General features: G+C 39.3%; 1 protein-coding gene across 1 annotated transcript in view; it reads right to left on the bottom strand.

Annotated features, from left to right (window-relative positions):
• YJEFN3 (YjeF N-terminal domain containing 3) overlaps nt 1-14,168 on the bottom strand; it is a 275,875-nt gene that overhangs the window by 60,719 nt on the left and 200,988 nt on the right. The window contains exons 2-3 of the mRNA XM_044285565.1: nt 8,843-8,951; nt 8,234-8,344 (exon numbers count right to left, since the gene is read on the bottom strand). Of these exons, the coding sequence (XP_044141500.1) occupies nt 8,234-8,344; nt 8,843-8,951 (220 nt within the window). The remainder of the gene's footprint in view (nt 1-8,233; nt 8,345-8,842; nt 8,952-14,168) is intronic.

Raw genomic sequence — 14,168 nt, 5'->3', positions numbered from 1 at the left:
ATATATAATATATATATATTTACACATATTATAATCTATTATATATTATGGCTACAAACTTATATATATATAAAACATTTTCTGAAATGTTTCTGCCAGGATTTGAACTCCCAAGCTTGTACATTAGAGGTACATTAACCACTACACTATACAGCTACATGTTAACCTGCACAGAAATATAAAATAAGTCTTCTGCTAAATAAGAATACTTACTAAATCAGAAACTACTATGAGGTTTTTCTCACCTAGTTTAGCAGTCAACTTTATAGCTGAGTGGATAAGGTCCTTGCCTCTAATGTACAAGGGGTTGTTAGTTCAAATCCCAGCAGAAACTTTTCAGAAATAGATGCTAAATTACATTTAAATACACTGACTCGAGCACACATGGTGTTCGGCCGAGCATGCTCGCTTAACACTAATAGATGGCTGTAATTTATATTCAATATATGTTGTTAGCAATATGTATTTGCTATATGTCGATAATACTTATTCAGCTATATGGCGTTAGTTAGTGGATTCAATTCAGGAAGGACCCATTGGCAATGTAAAGCATCCATACTCGGGAAAGCTGGGTACTTACGCAAAATGGGCTGTCCGTATTTCACAAAATGGACGCCGCGGGCAAAAATAAGGGCATAGATAGATAGATATTAGAAGATAGATGGATAGGAATGTGTCCCGTCATGTCTGTGAAGGTTGCAGAAAGTCAAGCTATTTTTAAAACAATTGAGTTGTAGCCTGAATACACCATATTAGGGCTTGTTTGGACTGGCTGAAAATTGGGCGTGGCCATGGTGGGAAAAGGGGCGTGGTCACCTGCCACTTTGAGTTTGACAAGTTATCCCTCTCTATACTACTCTGGTCTGTTGCTCTGTGGTCCAAAGTCCTCTTTTCTGATGAGAGCAACTTTTGCATCTCATTTGGAATCCAAGGACCCAGAGTCTGGAGGAAGAATGGAGAGGCATACAATGCAAGATGCTTGAAGTCCAGTGTGAAGGTTTCACAGTCTGTGTTGATTTGGGGAGCCATGTCATCTGCTGGTGTTGGTCCACTGTGCTTCATTAAGTCCAGAGTCAACACAGCCGTCTACCAGGAGATTTTGGACCACTTCATGCTTCCTTCAGCAGACGACATTTATTGAGATTGTTACTTAATTTTTCAGGAGGACTTGGCACCTGCCCACATTGCCAAAAGTACCAAAACCTGGGATTACTGTGCTTGATTGGCCAGCAAACTCGCCTGAACTCCATAGAGAATATATGGTGCATTGCCAAGGGAAAGATGAGAGACATGAGACTGACAGAAGAGCTGAAGGCTGCTATTGAAGCATCCTGGTCTTCCATAACACCCCAGCAGTGCCATAGGCTGATAGCATCCATGCCACGCCGCATTGAGGCAGTAATTGATGCAAAATGGGCCCAAACCAAGTACTGAGTACATATGCATGATTATACTTTTCAGAGGTCCTACATTTTTCTAATTAACATCCTTTTTTAATTGATTTCATGTAATATTCTAATTTTCTGAGATTCTTACTTTGGGGTTTCATAAGCTATAAGCCATATTCATCCAAATTATAACAAATAAAGGCTTGATATATCTCACTTTGCATGTAATGAATCTATCTCATATGTTAGTTTCACCTTTTAAGTTGCATTACTGAAATAAATGAACTTGTGCACAATATTCAAATTTTTCGAGTTTCACCTGTACAAACTCCATGCAGATGTTGTCCTTGGGTAGATTCGAACCTAAGAACCCAGTGCTGCAAGGTGCCAGTTGTAACCAGTAAGTCACCATGCTGGCCATATCTATCTGCACATCGATAGCCATTGTGCTGCCCTCATCAATATGCACAACAATAGAGCAGAGCAGTGCCAAACAGAAACGATGGGACACAGTACTTAGATGAGCGCTTCTGCCACCCCAATTTACCAATCAATGGAGGTCTCAGCACCTAAGCCCCATCTGATCAAATCGACACATCAGATGCCCTTTCAATCTATATTGTGAACAGTATACAGTCTGTTGAGTAGGCTCTTTAAGGCCTTGTTTGCACTAGTGTTGTGGCTTCTGAGAAGCTATGACAGTTATAATATATCCACTGTGTAATAGATTCTGATGGATCTCATTGATTTATAATAAACCGCAGGTTTCTTACCAGAATTCATATGTATTGTATATAACTTTGTTATTTTTTTAAACAGGGCCATTAAAAGGGTTTTCTGTGATTTTTATACTGATGACCTATCTTCTGAATAGGTCATCAGTATCTGATCAGTGGGGGCCCGACATCCGGGACCCCCACCGATCAGCTGTTTGAGAAGGCAACGGCGCTCCTGTAATTGCCGTTGCCTTCTCTCTGGTTTTCCCGATCAGATACTGATGACCTATCCAGAGAATAGGTCATCAGTATAAAAATCTCAAAAACCCTTTTAATTGATTCATTATATCAGATAGATTTGCCTGGATCTTTTTCAATCTAAAGATGCACGCAACTCAAGAACACAGTTGAGGACTGTTAATATACTTTTCTTTATAAAAACATGTATTGTATTGGTGTGAACTGGGAATGAATCAGAATCATGTGAAAGGAAATATTTTTCTGTGTGAGCCACCACAGAGATGCCGAACACTTTAATCACACATTCCAGTACTGTGCCCTCTTATTCAAGCAGTGTAGAAAACAACACAATCTGTGACCCTGTAATGTCTAAAGCAGGCACTAGAGTTCAAGTGTAAAAAGAAGAGTAAATCCAAAAATCCAAACAATCTACAGAAGCCGTCTGGGTGTCTGGGTGACTAGGTTTCAAAACCCATACTTTAAGGCCACATTTGAAATAACTTAAATTATTTCATGCAAATAACCTAATTCCTCAGGGTACTGCTACTGTGCAAAACTGCATTACTTGCACAAAACAAGATTTCCCAGCTGGCATGCCAGGAGACTGCACCTGCTTTCTGAAACCCCAGGTGTGTGTAGGGCATATTTACTGGGTCAAGTATGGTTGCTTTCCTTAATTCTCCATACTTATGACATTTTAACCATTATGCTCATAGTTCTGTGTAACCATACCTTTTCAGTAAAACATGGAAATTCACATATGAAATTGTTTAGACAAAAAAAAATTCCACAGAAAAAACTAAGATAAAAACATCCTGCACGATATGATATACAAATGTGCGGATGTCCCTGGCCATATTATTGAAGAAAACCACAGAAATAAGATAATAATGCTTGTAGTAAAGTAGATGCAAGCACTATATATGGACAAAGTCCTCACTCTGATATGATAATATCTGAGACACTTAGTCAATATATTTTGATCAAAACACATCTAAGCCCGCCTACCGAACGCCAAGGTGGTCTCAGGTCAGGCGGGTCCTATGCTAAACCTACCTAAGCCGTTGGGCTTCTATGTTCAGGAGCGCAGACGCCGCACATATGGTGTGCTTCTCCTAGTAACCTCCATGTGCATCAAGCAACCAATGGGAGGAGGAGCAAGCACAGCCATATGTACCACCTAATCAAGGCGCTCTATTGGATAGGGGAGGGGGGCAAAAGTGCAGAGGAATGCTACTCCCAAGATAATAGGTGCGCATTCACACTTGAAGGTGGCACTTCTGTGGTTTTCTTTATGAAATTGTTTAGATGAAAGATGGAGACATAATGGAAAAAATAAAGGTCGAAATGGAGAATATAGCGAGGCTCTTCTTACACAGAATTTTAAGTCTTGTCTTTGGGGAAAGTATTTAGCTTCTTTTTTCATAGGGGCTGCTGCTTTATCAGTTCATATTGCAACTGTGACCCTTTTTTAGTTTTTTTAATTAGCTCTTTTTGTAGTTTTGTTCTCTTCTCCATACTTCAATTGGTATCTATACAGTTTAACAATTAATACTCAATAGACTACTAGGCAAACTCTACCTAAACAAATGCACACTCACAAATACTCCCAGCATGTCCTCCCTTTATCCGCTCTTTTTCTTTGATGTTGTTTTGTCTCAAATTACAATTAGAGTTGAGGAATATAAAAATAAATATTCTCTTTGTCTCGGGATCAGCCATGTTCTTCCTTCTTACTGTTCTCCATCTGGCTGTAAGACAACTGGCTGCAGCAGGAGCCTTCCTCCACTGCCCTGTATGGCATGACCCCTCATTAAGTCACCATCAGGAAATGCAACAGAGCGGGAGACCATTAACCTGTGTGTTCAGATTTCTACAAGACTGCTTCGGGAACATGCAGAAAATGCTGAAGACTGACAAGCAGTGGGGTCAAGATTATCTTCTGATTACTTCTAATCCTATTTATTTCTGAGTTTAAGTCTCCAAGGGCTGGCTACAGGAACCAGAGTAGTACAGGGACCATGCTAATTCAAAGTACTGTGTTGTGGAAATTTTATTAGGATGTGTATTTAATATATTGTGTATTGTCATCATGTCTCTGTGTCAGGGTAAACCATTGGAGTGGATATCTTCCTGTGTATGTCCTGTAAAGAAATGTGCGTTTGTTGTCTCTAGTGCGCCTGATCAGCCGCTGGAGGTAATGCCGCTGTACTGTAAATAAACATGCATGTGGATCATAGTAACTTTATCTGGCATTGATCACTGAGCAAGGCTGGATAAAGTTTGCTCCAGTGGTAATGTTAGATTATTGTATACATGTGTTTGTTAGCTGGCTATGTTATTCTAAATGATGGTGTCTTGTCTTCCTATGTCATCACTTCCTGCATGTCATCACTTCCTGTATCCTTGTCTTGGGCCAGCCCCTTTTACACCTTTTGTTAGTCAATAAAGGACGGAGACTGGGCAAGGAGGGGAAGGAGTTGCTCAGAATTTCAATCAAGATGGTAGCACTTGGGTCTGTCTCTGACTGCGGCTGATGGAGGATGCATTTGCCTTTTTCCTTACACAAACTTTGATGCGAGCTGATTACAACTATTGATATTTCTATAACAACTGGTTACTGTCTCTATGAGTATATAACATTTTCATGGCAGCATGGTTCTCCTAGCATCATTCTAATACTCACAGCTCAGAACTGCCAACAGCTGTTGCTAATTCAGTGTCTGTCAAACAGAACTTAAAGGCATCTGTCATCAGAGTTGTACCTATGAAACTGGCTGACCTAGAGGCTCTGCTCTCTCTGCAACTGCCCCGCACTCTGAGCTTTGACAGGGCCTCAAGTGATCAAGTTTACACTGCCTGGCCCTGTCAATCAAAGTGCAGAGGGCACAATATTAACAGTGACGCCACATTACAGTAATCATGGTTACAATATCGAACAAAGATATAACACAAAACAAAAATAGTGAACACACAATAGTGAACACATGCTTGAAGAATAAACACTATGAAGTCAAAGAAAAACAGCGATGCTTACAGTGATGTCACAGGATGGGAAGAATGACCACAGCGATGTCAAAGAAATGAAATAGCGATGTAACAGCTATCAAAACATAGCAATATAGTCAAATTCTAAGAAGACAGTGATTTCAAAGCACAGGGGGTAGAGATGAGTGAACTGATTCTTAAAATTTGGAATTTAACCTGAATATTTAATAAAATTCTTATTCTATCGCATCTGAATTTTAAGTGATTTGATTCGGGAGAGGAGAGAGTGCTAATTTCTACACAGGCACCATAGACACAGTCTAAAAATATAGAAAAAATGTACTGCTTACTAGTTTACTAGTTAGGTATTGCAAGGCTAGATACACAAAGAACACAGGTTATAATCCACACACAAAAAAGGACACTAGAACAAAATGTGATATTTGCAATTTACAAGGTTCATATATCTATTCGATTGCTATTAAACATTTAGGGGCAGATTTATTAAGACCAGTGTTTTAGACGCTGGTCTTAATAAAGCCCCATCACTGTCTGTGTTTCCGCCAAAGTTATGAAGAGGCGAAGGCCTCTTCATAACTTCTGCGTATCCAGTACCAGTTCTAAATGTAAGACAGCTTACGAACAGTCTTACATTTAGACCATAAAACAGGCGTAGAAAATGATGAATGAGACGGGCCTGCCAGCTGGTCCATCCCATTCCCCGTCCACTCCACACCCACAATTTTAGACCTGGCATGAGCTGGGAGAAGTCGCAGATAGGCATATTTCAGTATCATAAATGACCCCCTCAATTTATTAAAGATTTGTCTACAAGACAACCTACATTCGGTTCATGTAATATATAGCCATACATCTGATAAGATAGTCAAGTTTTTGTGATTTTGTTCTAAAAAAAACAGCATCATTATACAAATAGAATTGCCCGTAGTGATGCTACAGTACAAGGGTAATAAACACAGTGATATCACAGAACAGAGATAATACAGCTAAAAAACAAAGAAGGCGCAATAAAAGGGTAATGCACACAGTTACGTCATAGGACATGGATAATAACACTAGTATTATAGGCTTCCTCCCTCCTCCAATTGTATGCTGTGAGTCGGACCTTACGCTCCTGTAATTCGCCCACTGGCCCACTGGCCCCTGGTACTGCCCATGCGGCACAAGTAGGTTAGCATTAGGTCCCGTGCCATCTGAGATACCTTGACGTAGTGCGCGGGCTCTGAGATGTCCTTCATATAAGGATATATTGGCTAAAGTCTTATGTGTGAGGGTTTAGTCAGATTTTGTTGATTGCATCCACCACAGTAGTGCACCTATTCGTGTAAAAGTTTATTTCATATAGTCAATTACATCCACATGTTTTGTTATCTGGTGTAGGATGTTTTTGTGGCACTTGTGGTCCACTGCGGGCATCCTCCATTGCATGCATTTTTTGCTGTGGATCGACATTAGCAACAGACCACATGTCCCTCCGGGTATAGATGCATAACTGCATACGGGATTGAGCATTTCCTGCTTTTTGAGACCACGTTATTTTGTCATGTAGTTTGAAATAATTTAATCCAACACTTTTATAAATTTGTGCAATTACATTTTGGTGTTATTTATACATCTCCTACATATTCTATTCATATACTGTGAATCCTTACTGTTACAATTAGCTACATTTTGGAACAGCATAAATAAATCAGATGATCTTGGGATCTGAACTATAATCATACAGAAGTCCCCTCTCCTATGACCAAAGCTTGCTCTGGACAAAATATTACTCTTTATTAGAAACAAATGAAGCATTGGAAAATTCGATTCAGCTGCTTCGCTGAATTTTACAACAAAAATTTGCTTTGTTAATACAATCATACTCCTCTCATCCTTTTAATCCAAAGAGCCGCCTGCCGCCATCTTTATTGAAGATCTAGCGCAAAATCTCGCATGATCCATCATGACATCACCACGTTGGCTGGCGTGGTGAGGTTATATGTCACCGTGCACTGAATTTCGCACAGGCTCTTCAATCAAGATGGTGGCGGCTGACTCTTCATGTTCAAATGGATGAGGTAACTATGAATTTTTTTTACTTTTTCCTGCCATTTCAGGGAAATCGATTCGTTACCACAAAGCACAAGGAAATTTGGCTTCTCGGGGAATCGAATTTTCCCTGAAAATCAGATCAAGTTCGCTCAATGCTAATCTTTATTCATACTCCTGTTGTCCATCACCAATATGTCCATGAAAATCTGTTAACAACTATTTTCCAGTACATACATGTACAGAAGATGTTTAGCAGCTAATGAAAATATAATTCTACTGCAGTCTATTATTTTCTGTCAATATGAACCACCTCTTTCCTATAGACATTAAACATGTCCGTTATAGAAACTATTTGCATTCCCCATGTAATAACAATTCTGGAGCATCTATTCTTATGTCTCTATGTTGTGCCATTGTTTTATAATTCCTACTAGAAGTTATGAATGAATTGCTAGCAGTTTGTAATAAAGGTCTGGATGGGTGTTACCAGTTGAGGGTGTGTCCCTGCAGAGTCTGGCACTGGCAGCACTGATTAGATAATGTCGACTGTGCAGGGACACATCCATTAATCACATCATTGCAGACTGCTAGCAATTCATTCATAACTTCTAGCAGGAATAATAAAGGAATGTCACAATATAGAGCCATAAGAATGGAAACTCCAGAATTGTTATTACTAAAACAGACATGTCAGGAGAGAGGGGAGCTCCTCTTTAAACAATGCATCAGTAAAAGTGTATAGCCTTAAATGTTAGCAAAATATCTATTGTTTGGTCACGCGTCCACCACTAACTCACTGAATGGGTGTTTAAACATGTGCATTTACTCATTGCGAAGGTCACTTACAAATGTGCGCAGATTTCGGGCACAGATCAGGCCAATAGCACCGTTCTGCTTCGGACCACAAATGATCAAAACTGTTGGCTGCTTTTTAGGAAGTGTTTTCAAGGGATACACCTGTCAAATAAAGCAGATCCATAAAGTTGTAGTTCCTACATACCCCCATATATTTATATTAAGTTTTTAGCATTAAGATTAATGGGAGAAGGATTGAAAAAAATGATGGAAACTTCTGCAAACTGATTGCAATTTGCAATGTGGATACATTAAACAAACCGCAGTCAAAGAAAACATCTGTCAGCCTACCCTAATTCACTGTATTGTAGGGCATATAGACCAGGTATGATCCACACATGGGTGTTTTTTTTAAAGCCACTGCAGTTTTTGATGCTGTTTTTGAGTCAAAGCCAGAAGTGGATCCAGCGGGAAGGCAAAGTACAAGATCTGCCTTTATACTTTCTCTTCCTATTGAATCCACAGTACTTCTGGCATGCGCTCAAAAGACTGCGTGAAAAACTGACATAAAGCCCCCAGCCCCCACCTCCCATTGTTGTAGTATATACCCTGTAGGTCAGGCAGGGCAGTAACTATATGGGATAATCTGACAATACAGACCTTGGTTACAGCCATTGCACAGCTGTGTCCTAATATCTCAATAAGTTGTTGTTTCCCAAAGCGGTAATCTTCCAGTAATTCTGTTTCTAAGGCCTCGGCTTCCTGTTTACTGAAGAGAAAAGACATAATAATTAACATTCCAAATGCAGGAGCTATTCTTCTTGGTGCAGTCATTGCAACAACACCCAGAAGTACAATAATTAGTAAAACTTTTTGCAAACAAAGTCATTCAGTTGCAATCGCGTTTAGTTTTTATCGCACGGGTGCAATGCGATTTAATGCGTTTTGCACGTGCGTGATAAAAAGCTGAAGGTACACAAACAACATTTTTTAGCAACTATCCGTGAAAAATGCATAGTATCCGCACTTGCGGAAGCAATGCGATTTTCACACAGCTCCATTCACTTCTATGGGGCCAGCATTGCATGAAAATCACAGAATATAGAACATGCTACGATTTTCACACAACGCACAAGTGGTGCGTGAAAACCAACGCTCATGTACACAGCCCCATTGAAATGAATCGGTCCGGATTCCATGCGGGCGCAATGCGTCCACATCACCCATTGCACCCGCGCGGAATACTCGCTCGTGTGAAAGGGGCTTTATACTTTTCCTACACAGGAGCATTATACATCCATATTGTATATAAACCAGTTCATATTAACCAGTTAGCCAAAAGAATCGGGTACTTTCACACTTGCGGCAGAGTGATCCGGCAAGCAGTGTGAAAGTACCCGAAAGAAGAATTAAAGGGTCTTCTGTGTTCTGCTTTTAGAAAAACACAGGAATCCCTGAAGTTATGTATAAAAGATTATGTAAAATATTTCATAGATTGTAAATGACAGTGTATTTTCTATTACGCCACATTCTGGCCAGTAAAGATTTAGCAGCTACTAATCATTTGCATCGCTAGATTTACAATACGTTTTATTTGTATGTCATAGCAATTAAATGGGTAGTCTGGCTCGTTATATCTATTTTAAAATACCCTTTTGGGAAACTCTTAGTCACTAGAGTAGGGCCTAATAATTATTGCTTAAAGAACTCACAACTGGATTAAGAAAGAAACACTATCATAGAAACAGCCATAGCCACCAACGGGTGATGATCCATGAATTTTCTATAAGATCGTGCTGCCATTGGCTACTGCTGGTGGGCGTGCATTAGTAGCACCTTTGTCCCATATCACTAGGGATTTGCAGAATAACAGGACATCACTAAAACCATCCATTACATGTCCGATTTTCACCTTAGTTGACAACTGAAAGTGGGAATTTAAATTTATGCATCAATTCATTTTAGTTTTACCTGGAAATATTCTGTAACTGTAAAAAAAAGTTACTTAGATGCAGACTTTTGAAATTAAATATTGCCCTCTTGTGGCAAGCAAGAGGAACAGCATCCAATATTCCCAAACCACATTTTATTAGGAGGTAAATGATTAAAACTATTACTATTAAAACTAAAACTATTACTATTAGCTAAAGTTTCATGTGCTGCCAGGACTTTCAGTTACACACCAAATCCACTTGTGTTTTTTTTTTAAAGGTGGGATATGGTCAGTTGCCTAATTTTAAGGTTTACAGCAGATAACTGGGTCTCATCGTAATTTATTTTCCCAAAGCATTTTATTTCACAGAAGGTAACTACTGCATACATTGATTTCCAGAACATATATGTCATAAACCGGTGTTTTCCATCATTTGCATGAACTGTATACTGTATGCGTATACATTTCAAACAAGAAGCAGTATTCATCTTCAGTATAATATCAAATACATATTATTAAACATTGTCATATAAACAACTGATCCAAACGGTCATATAATTCTTTTTCCTTCCTTTTTAATTTGAAGAAATACACTATTTTGTCAACAGTCCACCTGCTCGATTCCAACTGAAAACCTCATTCTCCACTCTGCCCCTGGTGCACTAACACCTACCCTTGCACTCTGCCTAAATTACCCTTTACATTTTCCAAGACAACAATGTATATTTAAAGAGGACCTGTCTCTTCTCCTGACATGTCTATTTTACTAGCTACTTGCAATCCCCATGTGATACAGTAATTTTTAAGCATTGTTTTATATAACTATATGCTGAGACGTTCTATTATTCCTACTAGAATGTTTATTAATTAATTGCCTGCTGAGTGTGGGTTGTGCACAGTATGACAGTGGTAGCACTTAAGGCAGTGTTTCCCAACCAGTGTGCCTCCAGCTGTTGCAAAACTACAACTCCCAGCATGCCTGGACAGGCTTTGGCTGTGCGGGCATGCTGGGAGTTGTAGTTTTGTAACAGCTGGAGGCACACTGGTTGGGAAACACTGACTTAAGGGATAGTGTCAGACTGTGCAGTCATACATGACCCACAGATGACAATTCATTCATAAACTTCTAGTAGGAAAAATAGATGAATGGCAAAAAATAGATTCTCTCCTGAGAACAAAATTTGGGTATGTTAAAATCCGACTGCCAGATCCTCTTCTCCCCCAACATCTGTTGACATAAAGTCGGGAGGCTCCCATACACATTATCAGACAACAAAATCAGTCGGCACAGCTTACCTTAAACCACAAGGATACCAGCACCATACATCTACAGCACTGCAGACTGTAAATTGAGTCCCAGTGCTATACATGTACGACGCTCTGATTGGGCTGGTGCAGGAGCTGGGTCCACTTTATCAGTGGCAGGGGCCCTGCTGTTACTGTCAGTTGGACCCCTGTTGTAGTCGCCAGCATAGGTGAAAACACTGATGCTGGCATATTAACCCTATATTCCACAGTCAACATTGACTGCAGCATATGCGGAATTTGTAGAGGGAGAGGGCTCCCTCTCTGACCCCATCGGCCCCCCACGCTGCGTTCACATCGGGCTGATGGCTGCTAAGGCAGCCGAATTCCTTACACAGCCATCGGATCCTTTCATCTACGGAAGCCTATGAGCCCCCAAGCACATTGTCAGTGTAATGCTGACAGTCAATGTTTTGCAATGCATTGTAGAGGGGATCAGACCCCCAAAAGTTTACATCCCATAGTAAGACAAAAATAAAAAGTAATCAAGTCACTTAAAATTGTAAAAAATATAAAAAAAAGACATATTAGGTATCACCATGTCCGTAATGACCATCTTTATAAAAATATCACATGACCTTGACTCCCAAAAAGTGTAATATCAAGCAATAAAAAAGTACTATGTAGCCCAAAAGGGTGACAATGAAAATGTCACCTCATCCCGTAAAAAATAAGCCCCCACCCAAAACCATAGGCAGAAAAATAATAATAATATGGCTCTCATATTTGAGACACAAACATTTTTTTTCTTTTCAAAAATGCTTTCATTGTGTACAAAAAAAAGACATACTAGGTATCGCCGCATCAGTAACGACCTGCTCTTTAAAAATATTACATGATCTATCCCCTGAGACTATCTCTGTAGTGGAACTGACTAGCAAAATAAAGATAATGTGTCATTTTTCCCACACGATGCATTCTGCAATAACAAAACCCAAAAAGCAGTTTTTCCTGGTACCTAAAAAGTGAAAAAAAAAGTGACCAAAAAGCCACATGTACCCCAAAATAGAACTAATGATGATGGCAACAAATCACGCAAAAAATAAACCCTTACACAGCTCCATCAAGAGAAACATAAATGTATGGTTGTCAGACAATGGCTCATAAACATATAGTTGTCAGGAAATGGTTGTACTGGTCCCTAGAAGCTGTTCAATAGCAACATGACGCCAGTAAATTAATCCATAAAAAAATAAATGCCGCTATTTCCCTTCTGAACCCTGCAGCGTAAACAACAGTTTACACCCACATTTATGGCAAAACACCTGTGGGGTCAAAATGCTCACTCCATTAATAAATAGCTTGAGGGGTGCAGTTTCCGATACAGGGTCACTTCTCCAGGATTCCATTTATTATTTCACTCCAGAGCCTCAATAGCTTTTAGCACAAGATGCGTAAATCACCACAATGCTCCTCAAATGAGCATGGTGCTCTTTTAGTTCTGAGCTCTATGGTATGTCCAGGCAAAAGATTAAGGCCACATGGGGCACTGAAATGGCACATCTGAGGAAAAATTGCAATTTTCACTTTGCACCATCTGCTGTAAATTGATTTTTGCAAAACACCTGTGGGGTCAAAATGTTCACTTTACCCCTTGTTAAATTCTCTGAGGGATGAAGTTTTTAAAATGGGGTCACTTCTTGGGAGTGTCTTTTTTATATTTCACCTCGAATCCTTTACTCTGTCAGCCAGTGCTGTATAAATCACCAATCTAGGCCTCAAATGCTCACTGTGCTCTTTCTCTTCTGAGCCCTGCCGTGTGCCCATACAGCACTTTATGACCACATATGGGGTGTTTCCGCATTCAGGAGAGAATGGGTAACACATTATGGGTGCATTGCATCCTGTTAACCCTTGTTAAAATGGAAAGATTTTCTTGTAAAATATGTAATTTTTCATTTTCACAGCCAAATGTTTCTAAATTCTATTAAATTCCTTTTGGGCAAAGAAGCTCAATGCACCACTTAGAAAATTCCTTGGGAGGTGTAAGTTCCAAAATAGGGTCACATTTTGGGGGTTTCCACTGTAGGAGTACCTAGAAGGGTGTCTTCAAATGCAACATGGAACCTGTAAATGATTCCAGTAAAAATTTCCCTCCAAAATCCATACAGCACTTCTTCTCTTCTGAGCTTTGCTGTGTGCCCACACAGCAGTTTCTGACCACATATGGGGTGTTGTCATATTCAGAACAAAATGGGTGACATTTTCTTCTACTACCTCTTGTCAAAAAGAAAAATTTGGACCTAACATTTTCTTGTAAAATATGTAATTTTTCATTTTCACAGCCAAGTGATTCAAATCAGTTTTGAATAACTTGAGAAGTGTAGTTTGCAAAATGGGGTCATTTATGGGTGGTTTCAATTATGTAAGCCCCTCAAAGTCACTTCATAACTTAACTGGTTCTTTAAAAAGTGCCTCTAAAATTTACAAAATGATGCCAAGTTGCCAACATAAAGTAGACATATGGGGAATGTAAAGTAATAACTATCTTACGAGGTGTCACTATCCATCTTAAAGGCAGAGAAATTACAATTTCGGAAATTGCTATTTTTTAAAAATTTTCTGTAAATTTGGATTTAAAAAAAATAAATAAAGGTAAAACATATTGACTCAAATTTATCACTAACGTGCAGTACAATGTGTCATGAGAAAGCAATCTCTGAATGGCTTGGATAAGTAAAAGTGTTCCAGAGTTATTACCACATAAAGTGACATGGGCCTGGGTCTTAAGGTGAAAAGTGTCCCTGT

This window comes from Bufo gargarizans, chromosome 1, assembly GCF_014858855.1.
Source record: "Bufo gargarizans isolate SCDJY-AF-19 chromosome 1, ASM1485885v1, whole genome shotgun sequence".
NCBI classification, from domain to species: Eukaryota; Metazoa; Chordata; class Amphibia; order Anura; family Bufonidae; genus Bufo; species Bufo gargarizans.
This window is presented reverse-complemented; position numbering and strand designations above follow the sequence as displayed.